This window comes from Pezoporus flaviventris, unplaced genomic scaffold (genome assembly GCF_033815535.1).
Source record: "Pezoporus flaviventris isolate CSIRO_AGI_PZ_B2104156 unplaced genomic scaffold, CSIRO_AGI_Pfla_v1 ptg000066l, whole genome shotgun sequence".
Classification (NCBI taxonomy): domain Eukaryota; kingdom Metazoa; phylum Chordata; class Aves; order Psittaciformes; family Psittacidae; genus Pezoporus; species Pezoporus flaviventris.
The window spans coordinates 6,506,626-6,532,495 of record NW_026892614.1 but is presented as its reverse complement, the minus strand read 5'-3'; the positions used below and the strand labels follow the sequence as shown (position 1 = coordinate 6,532,495).

General features: G+C 38.0%; 1 protein-coding gene across 4 annotated transcripts in view; it reads left to right on the top strand.

Moving 5' to 3' along the window:
• SPAST (spastin) overlaps nucleotides 1-25,870 on the top strand; it is a 34,736-nt gene extending 8,866 nt beyond the window's left edge. For 2 of the 4 annotated variants that reach the window (XM_061471096.1, XM_061471095.1), the window contains exons 4-17: nucleotides 2,765-2,860; nucleotides 9,537-9,724; nucleotides 10,695-10,828; nucleotides 11,148-11,241; nucleotides 13,932-14,006; nucleotides 15,259-15,330; nucleotides 15,844-15,919; nucleotides 16,429-16,520; nucleotides 17,627-17,706; nucleotides 18,507-18,549; nucleotides 19,165-19,244; nucleotides 21,568-21,638; nucleotides 23,064-23,104; nucleotides 24,709-25,870. In XM_061471096.1, the coding sequence (XP_061327080.1) occupies nucleotides 2,765-2,860; nucleotides 9,537-9,724; nucleotides 10,695-10,828; nucleotides 11,148-11,241; nucleotides 13,932-14,006; nucleotides 15,259-15,330; nucleotides 15,844-15,919; nucleotides 16,429-16,520; nucleotides 17,627-17,706; nucleotides 18,507-18,549; nucleotides 19,165-19,244; nucleotides 21,568-21,638; nucleotides 23,064-23,104; nucleotides 24,709-24,831 (1,265 nt within the window). In that variant the 3' untranslated portion in view covers nucleotides 24,832-25,870. The remainder of the gene's footprint in view (nucleotides 1-2,764; nucleotides 2,861-9,536; nucleotides 9,725-10,694; nucleotides 10,829-11,147; nucleotides 11,242-13,931; nucleotides 14,007-15,258; nucleotides 15,331-15,843; nucleotides 15,920-16,428; nucleotides 16,521-17,626; nucleotides 17,707-18,506; nucleotides 18,550-19,164; nucleotides 19,245-21,567; nucleotides 21,639-23,063; nucleotides 23,105-24,708) is intronic. The other 2 variants (XM_061471098.1, XM_061471097.1) reach the window with 1 other exon arrangement.

Genomic DNA, 25,870 nt, shown 5'->3' with positions numbered 1-25,870 from the left:
TCAAGACTTCAAAGTTCTAACATTTGGCGGTCTGTGTTTTTGATGTGGTTTAGGGTGTGGTAGCTGTGCAGTTATTTAGATGAGTGGATAAGTCTTGCTCTGTTGGTCTTTGTAAACCTGATCTCTCCTGGATGATTGATCACCCACAGTAGAATCATTATATTTGATATATTTAGAATCACAGAGTGATATTTGCTTTCTATAATTGATACATAAAACAGAGCAGCTCAGCAGTTTGCTGTTCCTAAAGACAGGTAAACATAAAGTCCAGTGCAACACTGTTCACTTCTGATGATATACACGTGCTTTACCAGTCAGTGGTCTCCCATTTCTGAGGTCTTTTCTGTAGGGGGTTGGATTTCCCACAGCACAAGTGCCTTTCTGTTATACTACAATTAGCTTCAGTATTTTGGTTGAAAGATGCACATGGCACATCATACAAGTTTCATCAGTACCCTCTTTGGTAATAAATCTGCTAGTGTATAGATATGGGCTTCCATGGACACCTTTTTGGATTTTTTTGCTTTCTTGGATGTGATGGTGGTTTTGCTTTAGACTTGTGTTTAGGCTAGATTTTTATTTTTTTTTTTTTCCTTTTTTTCAAATTGGGAACATTACCTTGATTTCAAAGTCTAGTGTTGCCTAAATAAGACAATGGCTTCAGTGGTGTTTATTTGGTAGGTTTATGGCAGCATGTGCTCTCAGCCCAGAAAGCAAACCGTATCCTGGGCTGCATCAAAAGAACCGTGACCAGCAGGTCAAAGGAGGTGATCCTGCCCCTCTGCTCTTGTGAGAGCTCACTTGGAGTATAGCATGCAGTTCTGGTGTCCTCAGCAGAGAAAGGACATGGAATTGTTGGAGCAAGTCCAGAGGAGGGCCGTAAGGACGATCAGGGGACTGGAGCACCTCCCGTAAGAAGAGAGGCTGAGAAAGTTGGAGCTGTTCAGCCTGGAGAAGAGAAGGCTGCGTGGAGACCTCTTAGCAGCCTTCCAGTATCTGAAGGGGGCCTTATAAGGGTGCTGGGGATGGACTCATCATTAGGGACTGTAGTGATAGGACAAGGGGTAATGGGTTAAAACTTAAACAGGACAAGTTTAGACTGGATACAAGGAGGAAGTTCTTTACCATAAGGGTGGTGAGGCACTGGAATGGGTTGCCCAGGGAAGCTGTGAATGCTCCATCCCTGGCAGTGTTCAAGGCCAGGTTGGACGAAGCCTTGGGTGACATGGTTTAGTGTGAGGTGTCCCTGCTCATGGCGGGGGGGTTGGAACTTGATGATCTTAAGGTCCTTTCCAACCCTAACGATTCTATGATTGTCCACAGTGTAACTGATTGTCTAATATCTTACGAAGTCTGTTAATACTAATTTTGTTTCCTAAGCTTTTCTCTGTACTTTCCGTTCGGGCTGCATGGACTGGGCAGGGAGTAGACTATTCTGCTGTTTCTTTCAGTAGTGTTTCACCTGCTGAAATAGTACACTGTGTTTGCAGTCAGTCATACTAAAAGAAATTTTCTTAGGTGTCTTTAGAAGGAGGTTTCTTAGGGTAACTTCTTGTAAGTTACAAAGCTTGTGGTTGTTTGTAGAGTGTTCTTGTGTGGCTTAACATTTTTTTGTTTTACTGTACCTGACTTCAGTGCTTTCAGTGTAAAGCAAAGTAAACCCTTGGTGCACATACTAACCTTGAACTGTAGCTTTTTGCATTTGCCTGTGGCTACTAAGTTTTCACTCTAAATCACATCTTGCTCAGTCTGGATATTATTGTTGCACCATCACTTAAGCTATGAGGCCTAAAATACTTTTCAGGGAGGCTAAGCAGCTGAGTGATCAGGAGCAGGCAGAAGAAAGGAATGAAGCAGAAAGGCTGGAAGAACACCTGTAATAGGCAAAGAAGTGGAGCAAGGAGGTGTTTATGCTTGTTGGATATATGATACGGAAGCTCTGAATGGCAGTTCTTCCTCCAAAAATAGTAAGGCCTAGAGATTTTTAACTGCGGTGGAAAAAGCAGGAGTGGTAGGTGAGCTGTAGAGAGCAAACAAGCCAGAGACTGACTTATTCTGTATTAGTTGCAGCCTTATACCTTGACACATGCTTTGGCTAGTTCATCATGACTTCCTAGAGTTAATTTCTTTCTCCTTAATCTTTAACCTTATAAATCTTATATTTGGATGTTTCTTAAGCTCTTAAATAATACAGCTTGCATGATAATTTTATTGACTTAATTTCAAGGCAATTATATTTCTAAATAGAGATCTTGAAAGACATTATCTTAATGTATCTGTGGTGTTTTACTTCAACAGTTGAGGTTTCTGTAAAATGTTGACTGGCTGTTATCACTTAAGTGAAACATTTAATACGCAGGAAAGGGATGGCTCCTTGCAGTTGGTCAAAAGTAATGCCTTGGGGAGGACTTTCAGAACCGTGTTATCAACACTAGTATATAGTCAATGAAGTTGAATTAATCCTGACCATTTGGGGAAGTAATCACAGTCACTAGACTGGAAAGACTGCTGTAATTAACTCAGCTACAAATGGCTAGTTTTAAAGCTGTTTTCAGTCATGCTTATACTAACAGAATTCTCTTACAAATTTGCTAAACATGTAGAAGCTAGAAATACTCCTTTTATCTTTAACCCTGTATCGAGTGTAACAAAGCCAAACTTGACATTTGTGTGTTCAGCATACATAAATTTTCTTGGTTCATTTTTGGTTTTTGTTTGTTTATTTTGTCCTTTTTTCCTCCCTCCCCCTCTGTCTATTATGTAGAGAAGCTGCAGGCAGTTTTGCAAATTTCCAAGCCGCAAATGGAGGTCTATAATGACAGTACTAACCTGGCATGCCGCAATGGACATCTCCAGTCAGGTGGGTTTGGTTTTACCGGCGCCTATTAAGGGGATGTCTCTAAGTTTCTGATGTATTGCAGGGAAAAATACGCAATGCTATGTTCTGGCCCCACCAACTTAAAAATATGTAAATACATAGAAATTTGGTTTATATTTCTATTTTTAAAGGCTTTGTCTAAAATACATTCCGTGACCGTGACAACACTGTTCTATAGTACTCAGTTCTCCTACGATGACTGTCCTAGAATCCAAAACTACTTACTTAAGGCAACATTTTAGTAAATACTTTTCATGTTATATTCTTAAAGGAATTGAATTAAACCTGTTCTAGAAAGTGTCAAAGGCAGTGTACTGTATGTAGGTTATATTGTGCCTACATAAGTAGTTCTTCCTTTATGATACTGTGAGATTGAATGTGCTGCTTTAAATTTCAGAGTTTTTTTACTCTGAGAAACAGATGCACAATTAAAATAAAGTGGGCCAAACAGCTGTTACTTTTTGTAAAAGAAGGTTGTTTGTATTCTTTCTCAGAAGACTGCACCAGGGATGCTAAAATATCAGAAATAAACTTGTTTCTCCTTACACTAGGAGTAAAGTTGCCAGGAGGTTTGTGAATTGTCTTCAGGGACTGTTTTAAGCCAGCAGTAAGCTCTGTCACAACTGAGATCTCAACTGATATTTTATACAGTAGACTACAATGTGAAATAAAATGGAGCAAACAGGCAATGGAATTTATAAATCTTGTCTTCTGAGTTAAGAGCAGGATGCAGCTTTTAAAGCAACTAAACAACATGCCTTTTCTAGCTCCATTTCTAGTTCTGAAGTCGTACTGCTGCTTGGTTTTATTCTTTATGATGTATGAGAAGTTAAAAGTAGTAGAACTATGTCATGTTAGTCACCTGTACATTGCTACATGTGTGGTATTTTTAACTGCATTTGTCAAAAAGATGTAGTTAAAATGGCTTTTCTGTACAAGTTCTTATGTAGATTGACCTTGAGAACCGTTTACCTGAAATGACAAAGTACAACTCTTTTTACCTGATTGGCTGGAGATTGAATGAACAAATACATACATATACACACAAGTTTACAACATGCTCTGTTTGATTAAATATGAATAGGTTTTTTTTAAACTCTTTCCTTGATTTTTTTTTTTTCGTATATTTTTCTCAACATATTTTAGAATTGGATGCTGCAGAAGCTTGGACTGAACTTTCACTCTATTTATTAAACTATTAATTAAATCTGTTAGTAACAAAGCATAAAGTATCCAGTGGCATCTACTGGAAATTAAGAAACATTTCTGCCAGTTCTTTGGCAGCTGTTTTTCACAAAAGTTCCTGTAGCAGGAGATGGTCACTGTTGATAAACATATAAAGTAGTATTAGTCAGTTTACCCATTTGGAGTCATACTTCTGGTGGATTATAGAAGACGAATCACTGAACCACTTCTGCCAGACTGTGGAGGAAAGGGTAGCGAAACAACAGTGAATGGCCACAGCCTCATGGGGATTCTTTTTTTCTGAGAGTCTTCCCACTTTCTGAAAAGGAGTGCAGGCTAACAGAGGAACTTTTATTTACCAGACTTAAGGGGATCTGAGGAGAGATGGAAGGACTAATGAGTTGGTCATAAAAAAAGAGTTAGGTACCAGGTGTCCACCGATTACTTTGAATGAGAGTTCACAAGAGTCTTGTTCCATTTCTGTTTGCATTTACATTGCCAGAGGTAAACTTGAGATTTGTAATTTGTGAAAGTCAGAAGTTTAACCTAAGTACTGAACTTCTGCAGCTGTGGGATCCGTGATAGTACCAGGGAAGTCAGCCTGTTAACAGTCATCTGAATTTCCTAACTGGCTGGTGCCCATGCTCTCATGCTCAGGCACTCTCTCTTTTTTTGTGGAGGACTGTAGGGAGAGGGAGTTGTTTGTAAGAACCTGTTTCTTCTACACTTCTTAGAAGTACTGCAGAAGTTTTGCTTCAATCCGCCAATCTTGCTGTTCCTATTTCTTTATACATGTTGTAATAAAGGTGGTATTTTCACATGGAGAACTGCAGTCATTTAAAAATACAAAGTAGACCACAAATTCTTAGAAAACTACAAAATCAGCTTGCAGGCTGTTTGAGATAAGACAACTGCTGTTACTGGGAGAGGCTATTTGAGATAAGAGGACTGGTGACACTGGGAAAATAGAGGCATACTGCAGAGGTACTGAGCCACAGGGCTCTGGCATAAGCTTCATTTTTCTGTCAAGTTGGGCATTTTAAAAGTCCAGGATGTTATGAAGTATGAAACGTGGTGCAGTTTTAACATCAAGAAAATGCTTTTTAGTGTGTTCTTTGGTCAGAAAGTGCTTTGCTTTTTCATATGCTTTTAAAGGCCAAAACCTTTACAGATGTGTTTGCTTCTTAATTCTTTAGGATAGTCTATTCTCACAACTATACTGCATGGTTTTTGTATTTACAGAGTGTTACCAATTTGAGTTTGTTTTTTGTTTTGTTTTTCCTTCTCGCAAGGTACTCTTTGTCAGCTTTTCAGGCCAATTTACTTGATTCTAGCACAGATGACTACGTATCCCTGTCTTCCTCATTCGTAGTTACCTGAATAGCTAGTGATTTTCCTTGATAATTTATCTGATTGATAGATTTATAACGAGGTTTTATGAAACATCATTACAGCAGTATTACCTGCCTTTCAGCTGCAGAAGGCTATGCTGTAACTTGTCTTAAGACCCAAAACTTTACTTTTAAATACATATTTATTGTTTAATATCCATCACTCTTGTTCTCATAGCAGTCTTAAATTAGATGTGAAACATTTTAACTGTTGGCTTTTTTCCAGACATGCATGTTTTCCTTTGCATTATGGGTTGTTGGTTTTTGTTTTTAAAATAGTTTGGGAAGGAGCTTATGCCAGTCTTGCCAAGCAGTGTTTGAGTTTTGTGAGCTAACTTAACTGGGCATACAGTACTGATAGTAATAAAGTTGGGCGAAGCCTTGGGTGATATGGTTTAGTATGAGGTGTCCCTGCCCATGGCAGGGGGATTGGAACTAGATGGTCTAAAGGTCCTTTCCAACCCTAACCATTCTATGGTTCTATGAAAGTAATTCCAGTGTACCTTTTAACATTTAACGTGTAAATCTTGGTGTGGTAGATGATCAGACAAAGCATTACATTTTTTCTTATCACAGCATTAGCACTGTGGAAGTAGCTAATATTCTATCTCAGTTTTCACTTGGAAGAAATTGCTAGCATGTCTTTAACAGTAGGCATATGTTGGCAATATTTTTCAAGTCACAGAAACTGTTGATACTGAAGGTTTTTAAGGATCTTCCAAAGTAGAAGAACAAGTAGCAATAAGATGGTTTTTAGCACCATAATTTGCCAACAGTAGGTCTTTGACATGTCTGTCAGCTACATGACTACATAGCTACTACATAGAACTCCCTGATCTACATAGCTATGCTGTCATTTGAAACATGAGACATGTTATTTTCTGAAGCTTTGTGTTAGGTAGATTTTATTACTTGAATCTACCTGTCTGAAAATATAATACAATATTTGAAGGAACTTTGAATTATCTGAATATTATCTTTGAAGGAATTGCTATTTTGGGCACTGTTGTGAATGTTGAAATGCAGAAGAATTTATAGCTAAGAAGTTTAAAGATTTTTAACTATTTTTAATAAAATTATGTACATAAAGTTACAGATAATTCTACAGCACTGAATTATTTTTCCCAGCTTGGAGCCCACAGACCACATAGAATAATTTGTCTTAGTCACTTTACATCAGATCTCAATAGGCATATGTGAGGAATTTCTGAGAAATGTTCCCTGATGTTTTTTTAAGGTGTCACAACTGAAGGCTGGAAACAGTTTTGCAAGACTAGAATTGCCACTGCTTGTTTAAGCTTCAGGCCAGATAGTAATTATGTCTGTAGAATCCAGTGGTGTCAGCTTGGAGCTTTAATGTACGTTATTCTGTCCAGTCAAGAATTGGAGAGTAGAATCAAAATGATCAAGCCTCTATTGCTATTCTGTAAGCATATGTAAAGTAGACAATTGAATCATTCAGTGTTTTGAATACACTTGAAAAAAACCCATAGTTTTTATGATCAGAAGATATTTCAGGCACTTCCTTACTGTTTTATACAGAATGGAGAAACATTTGGCAAAAGGCTGCTGGAGATATTACAAAGGTTTTAAGGTCACTTAGAACATATTTTCAGTCTTTCAGCAGATAACAAATACAAACGGGTAGGAAATGTGTTTGGGGGATTCTGCATTTATTGCAGCAAAATGTATATCTTATGAAATGGGCTGTAAGTCTGAAAAGCACTTAATGCTTTAGAAATAAGTAAACTTTAGATAAACAGTAATTTGGAAAAGTTTGGTTGCATTTTTATTTGTCGCTTCAATGAAAATATGTATCTAAAATTACATTTCCCTCTGGAGTTGACGCAGAACAACTACGCTCAAGAGCAGTTCATCAGTGCTTCTTTCTGTGCTACCTGGTGGGACTGACCACAGAACGTGTGTAAACTTAGTGGTCTTGATTCCTGGAGGTACAGTTAGAGTGAACTCTAATTTGTATTTAAAACTTCCCCTCTCCTCTCTGGCACCTTATTTCCAGCTTCTTGAAATACTCCTTACCTGTGCAGTTTTGTGATACTCAGAATTGCTCTGTATGTGTGTGTGCATTATTCTCAATGGATGGGGGTAGTTCTGGGAAAGTGTGATACCTGAGCAACATGTTAGGGTGAAGGAGATGGAGAAATACTACTTTAGCTTTTTGATGCCTTCCTGTCTTGACTTTAAGCCAGCTGTGCAAATGAGACTGAAGGGAAAAAAAACCAAACAAACAAACAAAAAAACCTCAGTGAATAAACCAGAGTGCCACCTTTGATTAAATTGGACCACAAAGTCCTGAGTAGCTAGAACTAATTTAATAGCTTCATAGACTGCATTTTGAACTTGAAAGTTACTACGTATGCCTAATTTTTAAGAGGTTTTGACTTAGAAATTCCTGTGCAGGAATGACTAAATTTAACCTGCTCTGGACCTGTGCATGATTTAGTCAGTAGCCAGTTTTGGTTCTGTTTTTCAAGAAATATCTTACAGGTGAATGTAGTTAATTATGTTCTTCATGTTCCCTTGGTTTTTTGCATGTTGATACATCTGCATTGTTTATGATGACACCTGCAGACTTTCTGTAACTCTTAAAAGGAATAGATTACTGACTCAAGAAAGGCTTTAGAAGCTTGTTAGCCAAGTAGTTCAACACATGGATAACTGCAGGCTGTATAAAGATTTGCTCCTGGTAGTATGCAAGAGGCTAAGAACATAGTAGTAATTAATTGATCCTCCCACAATAGTGTTTCACTGAAGAATTCTTATTTGAGTATTTTAAGCACATCATTTAAGATTAAGGCTTCCTACTTAAAGTATTTTTTCACTGAACTGCAGTATTATAAGTTAAAATTTTTTCATAGTCATTAACTTCTTTAAAAAGCAGGGTTCTTTGGCCTGTATCTTAAGACTAACAAGTCAAACTGAGTAGCAGATTTCTAAAATCTTAGTGAAGAAACTTGTAGCCAAAATCCATCTTGAGCTTCCTTAACTCTTATGCCATGTTTCCCTTACCTAATCAAAAGGCTTCTTAATCCTTTTACAAGGATGTAAGGCAGTATTTATAGTTTCCATTGCAGATAACAGTGCTGTACTAGACAGCTTCTAGTACTGTGTTCCCACCACAAAAAAAAAAACAGTCTGATGCTGTGTTCTAATCATTAACCAGCTTGACCAAACTGCCTGCTCACTGTAGCATGTTCTTCCCTCTTAGTAGTGTTTTACACTTGCTATTTCTGTGCCAAGGAACTTTATCCCATATGAAGAACATAGAAGTCAAGTGCTATTTCACTTACTCTGGACCAAAATGGCCTTTTGTACTTTAATTGCCTGTGAGAAATATTAACTTTTATCTGTCACCTCATTTAAGAACTTCCTGCTCTGTCACAGAAGTGAATTAGATTAAGTGTGAACAGAATGTATGGTGGTGGTTGAATTCAGTGGTATAATACAATATTTTAAGACTTAATTTTAAATGTAGGAGGATGTAGCCACTTCAGAGCTTACTTCAGAATTTATTTACTTATCACTTGAGACTCCTGAAGTGAAACTAAGTTGTAAGAAAAACCTCCTGGCAGTTGCTTGCAGGTATAACTATTTTAATACTGCCAGTTCAGAGTTCCTTGGTGAAGCATCTATGTGGAGGGTGCTAGGTAACGTGAACTAGCATCCAAAGTAACTAACCTGCTATCATCGCTAAGAAGTGAATGCTCTAATGACTTCAAATTTGGTGATCATTATAACAGTGTTTTTAGGAGGTCTTGGGAAGGAAAATCTTCTGGCTTGTGTTCTGTCTTAAGGAGTAGATGGTATTCTTCCCTTGTTACAGGACTTGTCATCGCCCCCTTCTCTAAGATGGTTAACTAGAGCTGGTTTTAAAAGCCCCTAAAAATTAAAAATTAATTTAGGAGAGAGCTGCAGTTAATATCCCATTGAAAGTACTAAACTTCTTTAAAAACTAGTGTTATTCTGCTATAGTACATGTCAATAATACTATCTGCAAGTTAGAATTGATAGTAAAAGCATGACTGCTGAAAATGTTCTCATGGCATTGGTTTTCTTTATAGAAAGTGGAGCGGTTCCAAAAAAGAAGGATCCCTTAACACACACGAGTAATTCCCTTCCTCGTTCAAAAACTGTTGCAAAAACCGGATCCACAGGCCTTTCAGGTCACCATAGAACACCTAGCTACAGTGGGATATCATCATCTTCTGTGTCTAGACCAACACCTAACCCTGCAGCTTCAGCTCACAAGGTATGGTGAAGATAAATGTAGCAGTATGCACTTGGAAACTCAATGTAAATTCCAGTACAGACTTTAGATTTAGTGCCTTTATTGCAGTATTGTAATAGCAGAAAGTTTTTACAAAAAAATCTAAAAGCCTATTGAGCTGCGCTGCAGAGTGGATTTTGGAAATCACGGGGCTTACAGTGGCTGCATGGGCAAATAGACTTCAAGTGGCATTGCAGTAATAAATAATACTTGTTTTGAAACTTGCGTGGAAAACAGAGGGAAGCTTATCTAGGAGAAAAATAAACGTTACACTGAGTACATGAAAGATGGAGAAACAGAACGACAGATTTTCTCATGTTCCTTCTCTTTCAAAGCATACATGTAGAGGTTGTATTGCAACCACATTGAAAAGCAAGTTATGGTTAGGTTGTGACTGAAATACAAAACTATAGTAGTAAGACGGAATACCACTGTATTTCTTTTGACCTGTCGTCTTCCCTTCCCTCCTTATCTCCCACCCTGCTACTCCACAGTAAAGTGGAAGTGATAAAAGAATTGGAATGGACAGAACATAAATGCAGTTAAACATTATTGTTCCTATGATTTGAAGGCTTTCAAATGGCCAGTTATCAGTGTAGGACAGCAGTAGAAATTCTTGCTTATAGGTATTAAGAATCTGAAACTGTTTGTGATGCTCTATTTCTTGAGTATGCTGGGGGAAGATACTGTTGTTAAATATCAAGAATTATCTTACAAACAAACAAGCCAAACAAACCACCAAAACAAAAAGCCTGTCATCTCTAGAGCCTAAGATTCACCTGTGGCTGAATATGATAGTATGATTTGTAGCAAAATAGGGCATGAGAATATCTAGTACTGCTTAACCTATTAGGTTTTACTGGAGCAAGTGAAATGAAGAAGTAATTTTGTTAACAGTATGCTTTAAAAATATCAAGCTGTTTTTGTTTGGTGTTTTCCGCTCCCTCTCCAGGTTGCTCCTAAAAACAGTAGAACAAATAAGCCTTCTACTCCTACCACTGCTCCTCGAAAAAAGAAAGACTTGAAGATATTTAGAAATGTGGACAGTAATCTTGCTAATCTTATCCTCAATGAAATTGTTGATAGGTAAGTCTGAAGAAAAAGTAGGTTTTTCAATGCAGAAACCCAGGTTTTTACTCAGTACAGTTTTAATCCATGTGGAATTAAATCAGTACTTCTAGTTTGTTGTGGATTTCGGGGGGGGGATTGTTTTGGGTCGGATTTTTTTTGTTGTTACATTAGCAAAAGGATGAAAAATGCTTATCTTCTTAAGAGCTTAGCAGTGTAAGTTGTAGATTTCCTCAGAAGGGTTCTGTATAAATAGTCAAATGCATTAAATTAGTCAGCTGCAGCTGAAAAAGACTATCTCATTGTTAGACTAATTAGTATTCTATTTCTTTGTTAGTGGGCCAGCTGTCAAATTTGATGATATTGCAGGGCAGGAACTGGCTAAACAAGCTTTGCAAGAGATTGTTATCCTTCCTTCGCTTAGACCTGAGGTAAGCAACTGGGTGTCATCATCAGCCTGTGACAGAATGAAAAAAATGTATTGTGCTTCATATGTGAAATGGTGATTCTTGAATCCTTTCTTTACTGGTTATGATTGCTATTGATCACTGTCTTGGAAAAAAAGAGTTAAGAATGAGTGTGTTAAAATTCTACCATGAATTTCCTCATCTTCTGGTTAGTCAATGGTCAAAACCGAACCCAAGCCTAAAACAAACCAGCAAACACAAAGTCCTAAAACACCAAACAAAACAAAAAAATGCCTTAAAACTTGTGCAGCTGACTGTTCCAGACAGGTGTAGCTGTGTGTCCAACCCTGTATGGACATGTAAAAGACAAAGCACAGAATCGGAAGAGTGAAACACATGAGATTGTACAGGTAAATTAAGTCATGCCACAATCCGATTTGAAAAGTATTAATTGATACTGTGGTCATGTTCTGTATGTGGATGTTGGTTAGATGTTCCAGACAGTCTATTTGCAGCAGGGGAGGATACAAAGAAATGTAGTGAACAAGCAAATACAGTGAGGGCGGATTGCCTCTTGGCTGTGTGGAAATTGGTCACTTAGGCTTTAGTTTTATTTATTGTGGGTTTTGCCTCAACTCCTGTGCCTACCTAGGTCCAGGTCTTGTCTCTGAGCTACTGGAGTTTTCAGAGCCACTTCAGGGGAAAAAAAAAAAGTTTGAGGGCTCTTGCAGATACTGCATGCAATGATTTACTGCAGTGCTCATGATTCAAACAAAGTTGTTGTTTGTGGGTCTCACTGGTCACATTGATGGGGGACCAGAGTTGCTCTGTGTTCTTCCTCTTTTAATACAGTTTCTGGTTTTGAAGCATCATGGGGAAGAAACCCTAAACCTGGCATAGCATCACAGGAATACCAGGCCTGAGCAAAACAAAGCTTTGATATTAAATATGCAAGCTCTGGTATTGTAATGCGGAAGGAAAATGTCATAGCACAGTGCTTTAGTATGTCAAGTTTGTTGTTCAGTAACACTAACACAATGAGCTGTGTGGGAAGTACTTTGGGTGAGGTTTGGAATAGTTAGTTGATGTTTTCAATAAGGTCATCTTCATATTACTGTAGCTAGCGATAGGCCTGACCATGGTGTTGAGATATAACAAAGACAGAAAATTCCGTGAATTTTTAAATGTTCTTTGGAAGAAAAGAGGTTGGTTTCACTCATTGTAAATGAGTGTGGTAGATGTGGCAACTATAAGGGAATATTTAATAAATTAAATACTAATTCAGTTTTAGCCTTCATGAATTTTGAGCTCAAATTCACATTTAAACAAGCCGATTAATGGTATTTTTGTAGGAGAGCAAGAGCTGAGGTGAATAAACAGAAAACAGTGGCTGTAACCGTTTCAGCAGTAGGATGCTAATCATAGAATAATTAGGGTTGGAAAGGACCTTAAGATCATCTAGTTCCACCCCCCCTGCCATGGAATGGTAGCCATTAATTCAGACCATGTTTAATATGATTAGTCTATTAACAAAAATGTTAGAAGCTTAGTGTGTCTCAGTGATAAATGGCAGTTGCAACTGAACTGTGTAGGTGATGATCACGGTTAGGGAGAGTTAAGATTCAGTCTGGAGTATCAGAAAATGCTGGAACTCCCAAAGAATGGTTCCAAACAAAAGGGGTCAGGCAGGAGATGCATGTGGTGGTGTGCAGCACAGAAAGCAGAAATGCTGAGGAATGTAGTTATCCAGGTGAAAATGCTGCAATATGTTTGAACATAGGTGGTATGTATTAGTGAATACAGTTGGGATGGATAACTATTTTTAGCGATCAAAGTCAAGCATAAGCAAAATGCTGTGAATGATGAAATGATAAAAGCATGCATGTTGGTTGGTCATCTCAGAAATACTACACTGGTAACAGAGTCACTTGTTGTCATGGACATTGCGGAAAAGAATGCCTGCTGACAGTGATGTGTATATTTGAAATGCCCTACTGTTCCTTTTGGTTGATTGTTGGAATTTTTGGAAGCTGGAATGGAGGGGGGAGTGTGAGACCAAAGAAGGAACTCCAGAACTCTTGAGGAAAGTGGTAAAGGCAAAGTGCTGGGGAAAAGCTATAGGAATAATCAAAATATGTGTACTCTGAATTTGTAGACTTGCTTGCTGTGATGCTACACGTGATGGGTGCAGTTTTACAGAGTAGGAAAGATGAATCCAATACAAAATGAGATTATTATCAGCAGCATTTAGAAAGAGTAGGTGGTTGTAAATAGTTTCACTCAAAGCTTCTTTTCTCAAGTTTCATTTCATAAGAAAAAGAGAAAGAGTTCTTCCATATGGCGTTAGTAAGAACACTGCTTTAACTACGCACCTGCGTTCCCCCCCTTTTTAAATCAAATGGATGCTTTATCTTGTTCGGCTGGTCTGTGTTGTGGGAAGTATTCAAGCCTTTTATGCTGCTTTCATAGTATGTCTATGCACAAAACAATCCTAATGTAATTTAACTGTTGTGTGGGAAACCATAGTGATGTGCATTAGGTCAGGTTAGTAAAAGACTGTGGTTCTTTAAAACCCTGTATTGTTGTAGCACTGCTACTGTTGCTACCACAGGTAGCCAGTAAGCCATACCTCAGTCTTAAACCATTTCCTTACAAATGTAAAGTAACACTTTTTCCAAGTGTTTAGAGGTAACTTATGATGATATACTTTTCAGTTATTTACAGGACTTAGGGCTCCTGCACGTGGTTTATTGCTGTTCGGCCCACCAGGAAATGGGAAGACAATGTTGGTGAGAAAACTACTTCATGTATGAGTTGGTGGATTTATAATGTAACCATGAGGATGGCTTTCAGTTTGGGTGTTGTAGTAACAAACTGTGTATTCTTCCTGGATAAGTGTTACAGTGTCAATTTAATACAAAAACGCAAAATTGTTCTTGATTGTGGATTTTACATGGGAGGCAATTGGTAAACTGTTCCCTGTTTAACTGTTTTCACTATCGCAAGTAATATCTTAAACCAGCAAGTCCAAGTTTAATTTTCAGAGATAATTGAAGACACGGTTAATTGTCTGTGTACAGCAGTGATTAATCACAAACAGTCTGCTTTGCACTAAACGTACGGAAAGTGCATTTTGGAAATGGAGAGGGAGCACAGTAGCAAGAAGGGGGGTTTCTCATTTCCATACTGCTGTATAAAGAAAGTGAGTAAGTTGTGGAACTGTCTGGCTGCTGCTTGTTCCCTCAGCCTGATAAGCTAGATTAGGGGAACTGGAAGGAAAAGGCTGTGCATCAACCAGGGAGCATCGTGTGTACTGATGCAGCTGAGCTGGGAACATCATCCTGCATCACATGGTGTGGTGCAGCTGCAAGCTCCCTTTGCTAATACGGAAGCGGGATCAGCTCTGAAGCACAGGGGTGTGAATGTTGAGCAGCTTGCTTGGGCTTAGCAGTTGTGGTTTATGTACTGGGGCATAATTGCAAATCACTGAAATTAAACTGTATAACCAGGGAATTGTAATTTCTTGAATGTGGTGAAACTGTGGAGGGTACTGTGTGTGAGCATTATGGCAGATCTAATTTTTTCCTAGCTCTCCTCTGAAAACAGTTTTTGTATAGATAGAGTAAGGAGGAAAAAAAAAATAACCACAATTCTTTATGTGATTTGATCCAACTGCTGCCCTAAATTACCACCCTAAATGAGTTAAAACTGCTTCTCATGTCTACTTAGGATACATTGGAAGGAGCTGGAGACCTGTATTCTTCAGTAAGCAAGTTGTAGTTGGCTATGGAGATGATGTGATTAGAGAAGTTTAAGCGAGTCTGGAAATTTTTCTAGTGGTTTGGCTGCTTACCTGTTCTTATTTGTAAGTGGCCTGTATGGAAGTTTTCTCTATTATCTACAAGGTGTTCCCTTTGAAGGAATAGAGGTTTTCAAAATCATCAATCAGGACATAAGTACTAGCTGCAGAAGCAGAGAGGTATCTTCAGTGTGATGTTTTTAAAAGTACCTTTTTTTTTTCTTTCTTTCCCTGTCTCCTAGGCCAAAGCAGTTGCTGCAGAATCCAATGCTACCTTCTTTAATATAAGTGCAGCGAGCCTAACTTCAAAATACGTAAGTAGCAGCTGTAAATTATATTGATTTGGAAACACACATGCTGTAGTTGAGGCTTAAGAACGCCAGAGACTTCTCATGAGTCCTTGGTGAACTGTTAGCCTGTAGTGAAAGTAAAGCTTTAAAGTGACTTGTGAAGTAAAAATATTTGGTTTGTGATAACTCGATGTCAAAGGCTTTTGCAGTTCAGGATGACCCTGGCTGCCGTATCAGTAAGTGGCGGTGTGTTTTTCTTCTTTAAAAAGTAAATGAAGTAGGTGCCAGCTCCCTTTCGCTCTGATAACTTAGGCACCAAAGTATCTTCACAACTCATTCATGATCATAAGTAAATTTGTAATCTTAAGACATAAACAATGCTGTCATATGTAATACTGAACTACTGATAATCTGAGTGTGTATGAATGGACTGACTGTGTTTGGTTATCAGCAAGATTTCCTGTAGGTTCTTATGTTAGCTGTCTTGTAACAGACACTTTCTAAATCTCCTGCAAAAACAGTTTATTGTTGTTTCAGGTGGGTGAAGGGGAGAAACTGGTGCGCGCTCTATTTGCAGTAGCCAGAGAACTTCAGCCCTCTATAATATTTATTGGTAAGACCTTAAATATTGTTGACTTCTATGTATTTTCTTAAATAGTTTGATTTATTAAATTAGAATAATTGTGTAAACTTCTTTGTTTAGTTCTGCAGTGAAGAGTGTCTCACCTGTGACCAGCTGTCTATCAGTAGTTGCATATAAAGCACGTTAGGTTACTGTTAAGTTACTTAATTGGTGTTAATAGTGGGAAGAAATGCCCGCAAAATTACAAATGCTGTGCCTTTTATGATTATAGGTCAAAGATGAAAATGGATTTTGCTTGTCCTGAGTTGCATTTTATTATCAGCAGGGTTTTTTTCCCCTTCTCATCTGTGCTTGGTGTTACATATTCAAAGGACAACACGTTATACCAGCTTTTAAATTTTACTAAGATGTGTCTGTCTCCTGCATAATGAAGATCTGATTTCTCTTACTGGAGCCCTATATTAGCAAAAGACCTCAGATAAATATAAAGATGTTTTGATGTTATATGCTTAATTAAGATGGCTTTTTTTGTTTTGTAGATGAAGTTGATAGCCTTTTGTGTGAAAGACGAGAAGGTGAACATGATGCTAGTAGGCGTTTAAAAACAGAATTTCTAATAGAATTTGATGGTGTAAGTATCAAGTCTTAGGTATTGTTTGATTTATCTGAATCGGCTAATGTAGTGCCAGTGCATGCTACAGGTGAAGCATAAAGAGGATTTGGCTGCTGGGGCTTAGCTCCGTACCCCTCCTCCCCACCTTGGCTGGCAAACAGATTTTACTTATATCTGTTAATTTCTCATCTGCATACTGTAGTAATATGGAATATTCAATCTGGGGTGGAAGGCAGTAATCTGGCGGCGAGCTGAAATAATGGATTGAAAGGTTAACAAATAATAAGAGTTGTGAGAACCAGCGTTCTTACAGGGCAAGAGGGACACTTGAGGGTTAGGCAGAATTGAATCCTTGTTTGTAATTGAATATCTTGGTAAAGCACATCTCTTCATTTGGGCAAAGTAAAACAAGGTTAAAGGTTAAATAGCTTTCAAATAGTGTCTCTTTAAGTGATACATGTCACAAAAGCACCCACTGTCAAGGTGAGACTTGAAAGCTGAGGATTTCAGACTAGTTCAGATCATGGGTATACATAGCTCTGACACATCAGAAGGATTAATTTCTGTGTTAGTATGCTGCTTCTTGAGCTGTAATTTTTTTCTTGGCATCGTGACATAGAGATGACAGGATACAATTAAGAATATATTTAATAGCACATACATAATAGGAAAGGGAACTGGATTTCATAGTTGGGACACACACACAAATGAATATCAGAATATTTTTGTCATGCAGCACTGTTTTTTACTGATCAGTCTTTGTATTTGATTAGCATATGGAATATTGCTACAGTGGTGAGGCAATATTAATGAGGTACAGGAGAATTTACATTCCTTTTTTATTTTTCTTTTTGCTTATTTCTAGTTTGAATTTACATTTATCTAAAGCATGTTTTAAAGTTAACTGTGTGTGGGGCTGGGGGGGGAGTGCATATACATTTCTAGTTTGAATTTACATTTATCTAAAGCATGTTTTAAAGCTAACTGTACGGGGTGTGAGGGGGGGAGTGCATATACAGTAAGACCCCGTAAGTGTACTGGATATACAGCAAGTCCTTAACTGGTTTTGTTGTGTTACTGCTTGATGTAAACTGAAAGCTGTCTTGCTTTCCTGTGTTATATAGGTGCAGTCTTCTGGAGAGGACAGAATACTTGTGATGGGAGCAACAAACAGGCCACAGGAGCTTGATGATGCTGTTCTCAGGTATCAAAATATCTCTTCCTTTGGAATACAATAATATGAAGTTCATTACAAAGAGCAGGTTTTGCTACTTAGTGTCTTGGTTACTGTAAGTTTTGGATTAAGCAGCAAAAGCTGTTCAGGACAGTTAAATTATTTAACCTCACCAAAAAGGTGCCTGGCTCTTCTCTTCTGGGATGCATCTGCAGAAGCATCATGGCTGTGGAATTGTCCAAACCAGCAGAACCTGTTGATACAAGTCAGCATTTTATAAGCCTCTTCTATCTTACATACTGCTGCTTTATTATCTGGATTTCAATGGCAGGATGAAGAAAGAAATTTGATCAGTGAAATCGAGCATTTCTTCTCTGTGAATATTGGACTTCCGATGTCCCATGCAATTACAGATCTTGCTGTAGATTTGCCTTAGGACTTTTTTGCTACAGGTTCTCATGCTTTCCTCTCTTCATTCTTGATTGAGGAAAATAGGTATGGCAGCACTCTGAACAAACAAAACCTTCTTAAGGATTCCAAAGGCCTTTTGTGTACAACGAAGAGATGCTTAATTTTGTTGCTGGTAGTCAGTGGTATTTCTACCTTTTAGAGTGTTTCCTCTCTGGGAGGGGTCTTGTAACTTTGAGTAAAGTGACACCAGTGGCTAGTGCATATTGTTTACTTGGTGTTGGTTTAGGTTTGTTTGTCTGGTTTTTTAATTTGTAGTTCTACTCCCTAGAATTCGATGATGTAAGTGAAATTTTGACATCACACCAAATGTTAGATCTTTGAGTGTGTGTATACATGTATATGTTGTTTTTTTTCCCTAGACGATTCACCAAGCGGGTATATGTGTCTTTACCAAATGAGGAAGTAAGTATTCTTTTCTGTGCGTTTTCTTAATTTTAAGATCAATTTAATTAAAGCGTATAAAATGTATTTCATAGGCTATTCTTGAATACAGTTCTGTGAATTAACTTCTGGCCCAGCTTGGCCATATACATGGTGTTTTAATTTTGGTGGCTATATTAAATTTTTGCCTTTTGTTACATGTGCCAGTAGTAAATTTGGTAGTAGGTACTCAGTGTTTCTTGGCTAGCAAGATGCTGCTTACATACTGGCAGGCACAGACAAGTCTGAAGTAGGGCTTGCAAGAGCATGTTTGGTTGGCTGGAGAAGATACTCATTGCAAAAGATGAAAGGAGCTTTCTTGAAGATTTTCATCAACAGCAGATTAGGGCTTTTAATGAGGATTCTAATGTATAATTCTTGAAGTAGTTTGACCCTTGATCTCCTTATTAACCAGTCCCTATCCCTTCCTCTGAAGAGATTACAGTTTACAGTCAAATCAGCAAAGTACTGTAGGCAGGTTTAAACTGGTGAAGCATGGAAGCTAACCTGATAAACATGTAGTTTTGTTGTTGCAACAGAATTTTAAGTGCATTGTGAAAATGAGTTTTCCATCTGATAAATGTATCTTCTTTTCAGACAAGACTGATTTTGCTAAAAAATCTTCTAAGCAAGCAAGGAAGTCCATTGACCCAAAAAGAGTTGGCACAACTAGCTAGGTAAGCAGCTTGTAACTATACTAAATAAATATATTCATCTACTGCATTCATTCAAACTTTTATACATTCAAAATGTAACTAATATAAATCATCAGATAGTGACAACACTTGCTGTGAATGAATTGGATGTGTTTTGGGAAGATGGTATCCTGTCAGGCTCTGTGAAAGTGTGTTATGTATGCATACACATCATTGTTTTTATCCCACTCCACCTGCTGGGTTTGTGGTGTTAAAACATGCTCATCGGTGCTTTCCTCTCGGAGGAGGAGGAGGAGGAGGAGGGGGGAGGGGAATGCTTCTCTCCATCCATCCCCCAGGCAATTCAGCTATCCTTCCTGATGGGAAAAGGCAGTGCCGGGTTTGCACTTGGTGTGCGTTTCAAATCAAAAGCACCTTTTCTTTGTTGGCCCATTGCTAGGTTTGTTGAAGGTATTAACCAACACAGATCAAGCAGTGGATAATTCTGGATTCTTTTCAATTTCATAATTGATTGGAAAAATGTGGGTTAAATGCCCTTCTTATTATAAACCAAGTTGGTTTGTTTTCCATCATTAAGATTGACACAGTACTCCCGTTTGTCACCCTCAGAAATTAAATGTAATGGATGTGAAGGTAGTTAGACTAAAAGCAGGTAAAGCATTTAGGGCAGGAAGGAATGAAAAGTCTGTGAGATGTCAAAAATATGTAAATGTATGTACTTCAGTCTGTTGCTGTCAGTAGCAGTACCCAGGAGGTGAGTAGAGTCTTAGATGTAGCATTTTTCAGTCTCTTAGTGTTAGTAATGTTACAGAATTATGTTTTATAATCCAACAGAGTAAGTTCTTGAAGGAGGCTAGTTCAGGCCATATTTAGGCTGCAGTAACAGCTAACTGGAGGAAAAAGAATGTGTCTTGAATTCTGACTGCAAATTTATGAACAAAATTACAAATGGAACCTAAGTACACTTTTTTTTAAAGGGTTTAAAGAAAACAAAATTTGAGGTTTTTGCCTACTTCACCTCCCATTGTCCTTAGTTTCAAAAGAGATGGGTATTTAACCTCCTTCATGACTTCGTGTGCTTTCACTCCTTGGCAATGTTTTCTAAAAATTGTAACAGAATTAATGCTCTCCAGAAGACTGGCCTATGGAGTTCTTGTTGCTGCAGCTGGCCAGAGCTCTATAAGCTGAGTGGGAGTGTTTTGGTTTTAAGTTTTTCTTCGGGTAACCATTACTACTTCTTTTCACCTGTGTTGGCAGTATGTATTGCTGGCTTTCTGGTTCAGTGGAGATCTTTAATCTGCAAAGTATTTAATTGCTTAACTTGGAAATCAAGTAATTCTGGAAAAGCTCCCATAGAGATTGGGTCCTTGGTTTGATTTCCCTCCCTGCTTCTGGTTCTGAGCATCTGGATGATATGTATGTCTGCTAGCCTTACAATAACAAACAAACCCCAGTAAATAACACAATTTATGTTCCTTTCAGCTCACACAGAATACCTGCACATTTACACTATATTTCCCGAATCAATGGGAAGTGTGTGCAAATCAAACTTGTAGAACCTGTTTCTTTCTGAATAAGGACCTATTTGCTGTATTTCACTTACAGGCTGAATTACAATTCTGAGTTGAAGTTAAATGTGTGAAGTTAAACTTGCTAAGTAAACTGGTGCTGCTTTTTGGATTTGTATTTACTCTTCTGAATTAGAATTTTTCACTCTCTGGAGTTCACTGGTCAGCTGCTAACAGGCCCTTTCCACTAAGGGCATGCTGCAGAACTGTCACTTACTTTCAAAACCAAACACTGTTGTTAGTTTTTTTAGCAAGGCATGCTTTTGCCCATTGTTTGCCTCTGATGTCACCTGAAAGCGTGCGTAGTTTTATTCGGAAAACCAGTTGTGTGATCACATCATAATGAATGTGTGGTATTGGGTTCTCACTGCATTGTATGGGTTGAAAGAGTACAGAAAGCTTTGGTTTCATAGTAATTTATGACAACCTAGTGGTAGAGCATCCTTATGACAGAGAATAGTAAATGTGCTTGAGATTAGTTTTCATCTACAAATCCAAGTTGGTTGCTATCTTTTTGCTTTTCTTAGAATGTAATTTGAGATTTGAATATCTGTACTTTAAATTTAACCTGGGAAAGAAATACAGGTCACTTACGCTGACTGCGCTTTGATTATGAAACCTGTGAAACACCAGAGTAAAACTACTTCTGATTAAGCTATGTTTTAATCATCTGCAATTAAATTGATATGATCTGAAGTGGGATTTGTTTTTCTTTTGTTTTGTTTTTTGTTTTTTTTTTACCTTCCTCCTTTCCCCCACTTTTTCCTTTGACAAAGAATGACAGATGGATACTCTGGAAGTGATTTAACTGCATTAGCAAAGGATGCAGCGCTGGGCCCTATTCGAGGTAAGCTGCATAGCTTTTTATTTGGGTTTTGAAAAAACTCAGTGATGTTAAAGATACTGTATTCTTATGCATGTTTATAATTCTTAAGCACCTGAAATTAAGCTTTTTAGATGGGATTTTTGTTTCTCGTAATAGTATAAGACTTACCTTACACAAACCCCTTTAGTACCTCACTATGTGGAACAGACAATTTTTGTGTCTTAAGAGGAAAGCAGGGTGAAGTGCTATTCACAGATTTGTGAATAGTGCATCTTTCCTAGGCTGATGTCAGTTCTGTTGTATCTAAATTATTAATTGAATAGTAGTTTCTGACTTGCATTACTTGGTTTTATAAAAGGTGGGCAGATCTACTTGTTCTGTTTTAATTAGCTAGGTATTATGTGTCCAGTAGCCACATCTGAAAGGGCTGATTTTGTTCAGTGGAAATCAGTAGTGGGATTTTGAGAAGAAAAGTTTGAAGATTTGATGTTAGTTTTCTGTTTTCAGATAGATATATTGTCCTGCCTGACAGAAAGGTACTGAAAGCAGCCAGAGCAGAAGTGTTCTGTAATATCAGTCTATTATGTGTAAACAAAAGTTGTTGCAACTCTCTTAAATAGCTTATGGAGCAGAGAGGCCTGTGCATGTTTTATGGGCATGCTTGTTTTACTATTTTTTTTGAGTCTAAAGTCCTGTAACATGCAGTATTGCCGGTGCATTATCTCTTTAAAAGCAGCTGCTGGAAAGTAATGTTCTTTTTTTTACCCACTTACTTTCAGCTGTTGGGATTGTAAGGTGTATCTTCCAAATTTCTGCATAATAACTGGGAAAGTGAATTGCATTAAATAGCTCTCACCGGAGACATCATGCCTCCAAAGATTTTGAGTATATTTAGAGTTGTTGAAATTAATAGTGTATGCGTGTAGGTATGCAGGCTTAACTTTGCTGACAGATCACTTCATGCGCGTCTATTTTGAGGACAGACTGTGAAATGTCATGCTATTTGATCCCACCAGTACCCCGTAGGGCAGGAAGCACTCCTGTGTGCCCTGCCTGATCTTATTTCTGTGTTCTTGGCTGCCATACCTTTCTGTTGTCTGCAAATTATGCATGTTTGAGCAGTAGGGGGGTTGTACCAGGAGTAATATGGGGGAAGGCAGCTCTGCATGCTGTTCCCCATACTTTAAGAAGGAAGTAGTTCTACTACCACTTTGTACTGTATCTGCAGTGATGTGTGGGAGGAGCCTTGTTAGGGAGGTGATAAATGGAGATGGAGGAGAGAAAAATACCATGTACCTTTCTGTGCAGGACGTTACGTTGAGGCTGAGAGGTCCACTTTTTAGCTGTGGAGTTTTTTCAGAATAAAAGCAACTTTAACATGTTTTAGTTGTCAGAAGCAATGAAAGAGTCCTCATGGCACTCAGTGATCTTCCTTTATTTTTCCAGAACTAAAACCGGAACAGGTGAAGAACATGTCTGCCAGTGAGGTATGCTCCTCTAGCAGTTGTATTTTCCCCTTTGAATAGAATGCATGCTCACCAGAAACTTTATAAAGGTCCCTTTATTTACACATAGCATCATACGAAATACCTGGCATAATTTTGGGGGGTTATTACCCTTTTTTATTTCTTATTCACTGGAGAAAATTCTTTGCAAATAGTCATTGAGAAAAGAACATGTTATCAGATGTCTGAGGTACGTTGTGTAGCTTGTTGCTAATCAGGCGTACGAACACCACCTCTTTTTCTGATAGTAAGTTCTTGGTTTCAGTTGACTGTGTTTTTATTCACACTGAACTGCAACTTGCTCTGTTACCTATCACATGATGTTAGAGGCCTGGCTTTTATTTTCTTGCAGTGTCACTCCCCAAAAACGTTCCCAGAAGTATTATGTCAAAAGATATATTTCTGCCACCAGCTCAATCTTTACATAAAGCAAGTCATCTTAGTGATGACTCTGAACACTCTGAAGTGTTTTAACACAGATTTGTTTGCATATATGTGCAATACTTACATTCACATGGACCATCATAAAGCAAAAAAAAAAAACATCGCCACCACAAATTGCATCTGTAAAGCTCAAAAGAAAAGTAAGAGATTGATCCTGTGTATAAAGGTTTCTGTTCAAATGAGTGTGCAAACCACAGTTATGTAGGGGAAAACGAAGCAGAACTTAATTCCCCGTGATTTCTGTGTTTAGCCTAAGGTCATGGCTAAGGCTATGATGAGCTGAAAGGATTTGTTGCAGGAAGATGAGAACATCCAGGATAATTTGTTGTGAATGCAGGTTTACCTCTAGTAGCCTATAAACAGTAGTCCCGAGGAAACATGGGCAATCTTCTCCAATTCTCATGTTTTAGTAATGAGACCGCTTGTTCCATACACTAGTTATCTCACATCATATTTGTGCGGGAAATGTCTGCTTATAGTCATGTCCTCGCCAAACTGGAAGGCATGTGTTGAAGCAGAGAGGTTAGGTAATGAGTATGACTTGGCTGACAACATACTATGGTATGAAAACAGCTGTGGTAAGGGCAGGAGCTTTCAGTGCCTTCTCCTGATCTGCAGAGGTATGGCATAAACGTGTTTAAAAAATCCCATGTCCCATCCGTCACTTGCTCCTGTGCCTGCATAGGCACCAGCTTACGCCACTAGTTAGATAGGAAGTAATAATGAAGTCTCATGGGCTATTAAAGAACAAGGCAGACATGATTACCAAGTGTCAGTTTATTAAAACCAGTAAATACTGGTAGTCTTAAATTACAGGACTCTTGCATCAGGTCATAGAATCATAGATCAGCGCAGATCAGAAGGAAGGGACCCTGAAAGATCAGCTGGTCCAACCTTCTGTGGGAAAGGGAACATGGATGAAATGATGTAGCACCCTGCCCAGTTGCATCTTGAAAACCTGTACTGATGGGGACTCTACCACATCCCTGGGGAGGTTGTTCCAGTGAATGAGTGACCTCTCTGTGCAAAAACGTCTGTCTTAAATCAAGATAGAGCACTTGTAGAATCTGCTTTGTTAAAAGAGAATACTGAAGTATTTCTGAGATCATCTGTGATCCTGATATTTTCCACTTCTTGTTTAGATGAGGAATATCAAGCTATCAGATTTCACTGAGTCTTTGAAGAAGATAAAGCGTAGTTTGAGCCCTCAGACCCTGGAAGCATATATTCGCTGGAACAAGGACTTTGGAGATACCACAGTGTGAAACCCTACTTGAAGTGAAACAAAGTGCTGCCTAAGGAGCATTTGCTACAGACTACTGGAAGGCAGCCAGAGTTTACAGGACTTTACAGATCTTTCAGTATCTGCATTAAAACTTGAGATTAAGAAAAAAATTACACAATGTGAAATGTGTTCATCAAAGCCTGCTTGCCATTGAGCGAGGATTTACACACTGTAAGTAAGAGCACAATAGGATGTGAGAGAAGGTTCCTAGCAATCCAGTTATGGTTTGAACAATAATATGTATTTTGTTTCAGCTAGAAGGCACTGATGATATTGATCATTGGCAGACCTTTTCCTTATGTTGTGTTTGTGTGTGTTTGTTTTTAATTTTGCCGTGACATCTGTCTCTGGCTTTCTTCCTTCTAACTACTAACTTACAATTGGAGGTTTGTAAACTTTGGTTCGGTTCTTGACTTCTTTTTTTTTTTTTTTAATCCTTAATGTGCCAAATAAACCAATTCCCCTTTGCAGAAAGCAAGAACAGCATTGGGGAATTACGATTATTAAAATGTAAAAAGCAGCTGGTCTGTTATTATTTGTCTTTTTATTTAGTTGAAATGTGGCTGTATTGTTCACAGAACAGTTTTGAAGAAGACCTTTGATAGCAGAACAGCAAAAAACCCAAACCTATCAAACCAATTCAGCCTCTTTTAAAAAAAATAATTACTAAATAAAAAAAAAGACTAAGACATTCATTTACTGGCAGTATTTTCTCTTAATGCATTTTGTAACGCTTCCATTGGTAGAATGTTAGCCTACGCTTACGGTGTACAACTTGAAGCCCAGCTGATGTTTGAGAGTAAGTGATGCTAATTGTCAAGTTTCAGAAATGACATGTTTCTACTCTGTATTTTGGTCTGTTTATGATAATTGAAAGTAAAATTTCCATTGTGATAATTTTTTTAATCTCCACATGTAAGCATTAAAATATGAGGCTACATGTTTAATACATGGCACACATTAATGTTTTTATAGCTTTCCTATGTTTTGGTTTATATATTAAAGTATGAAACACTCAA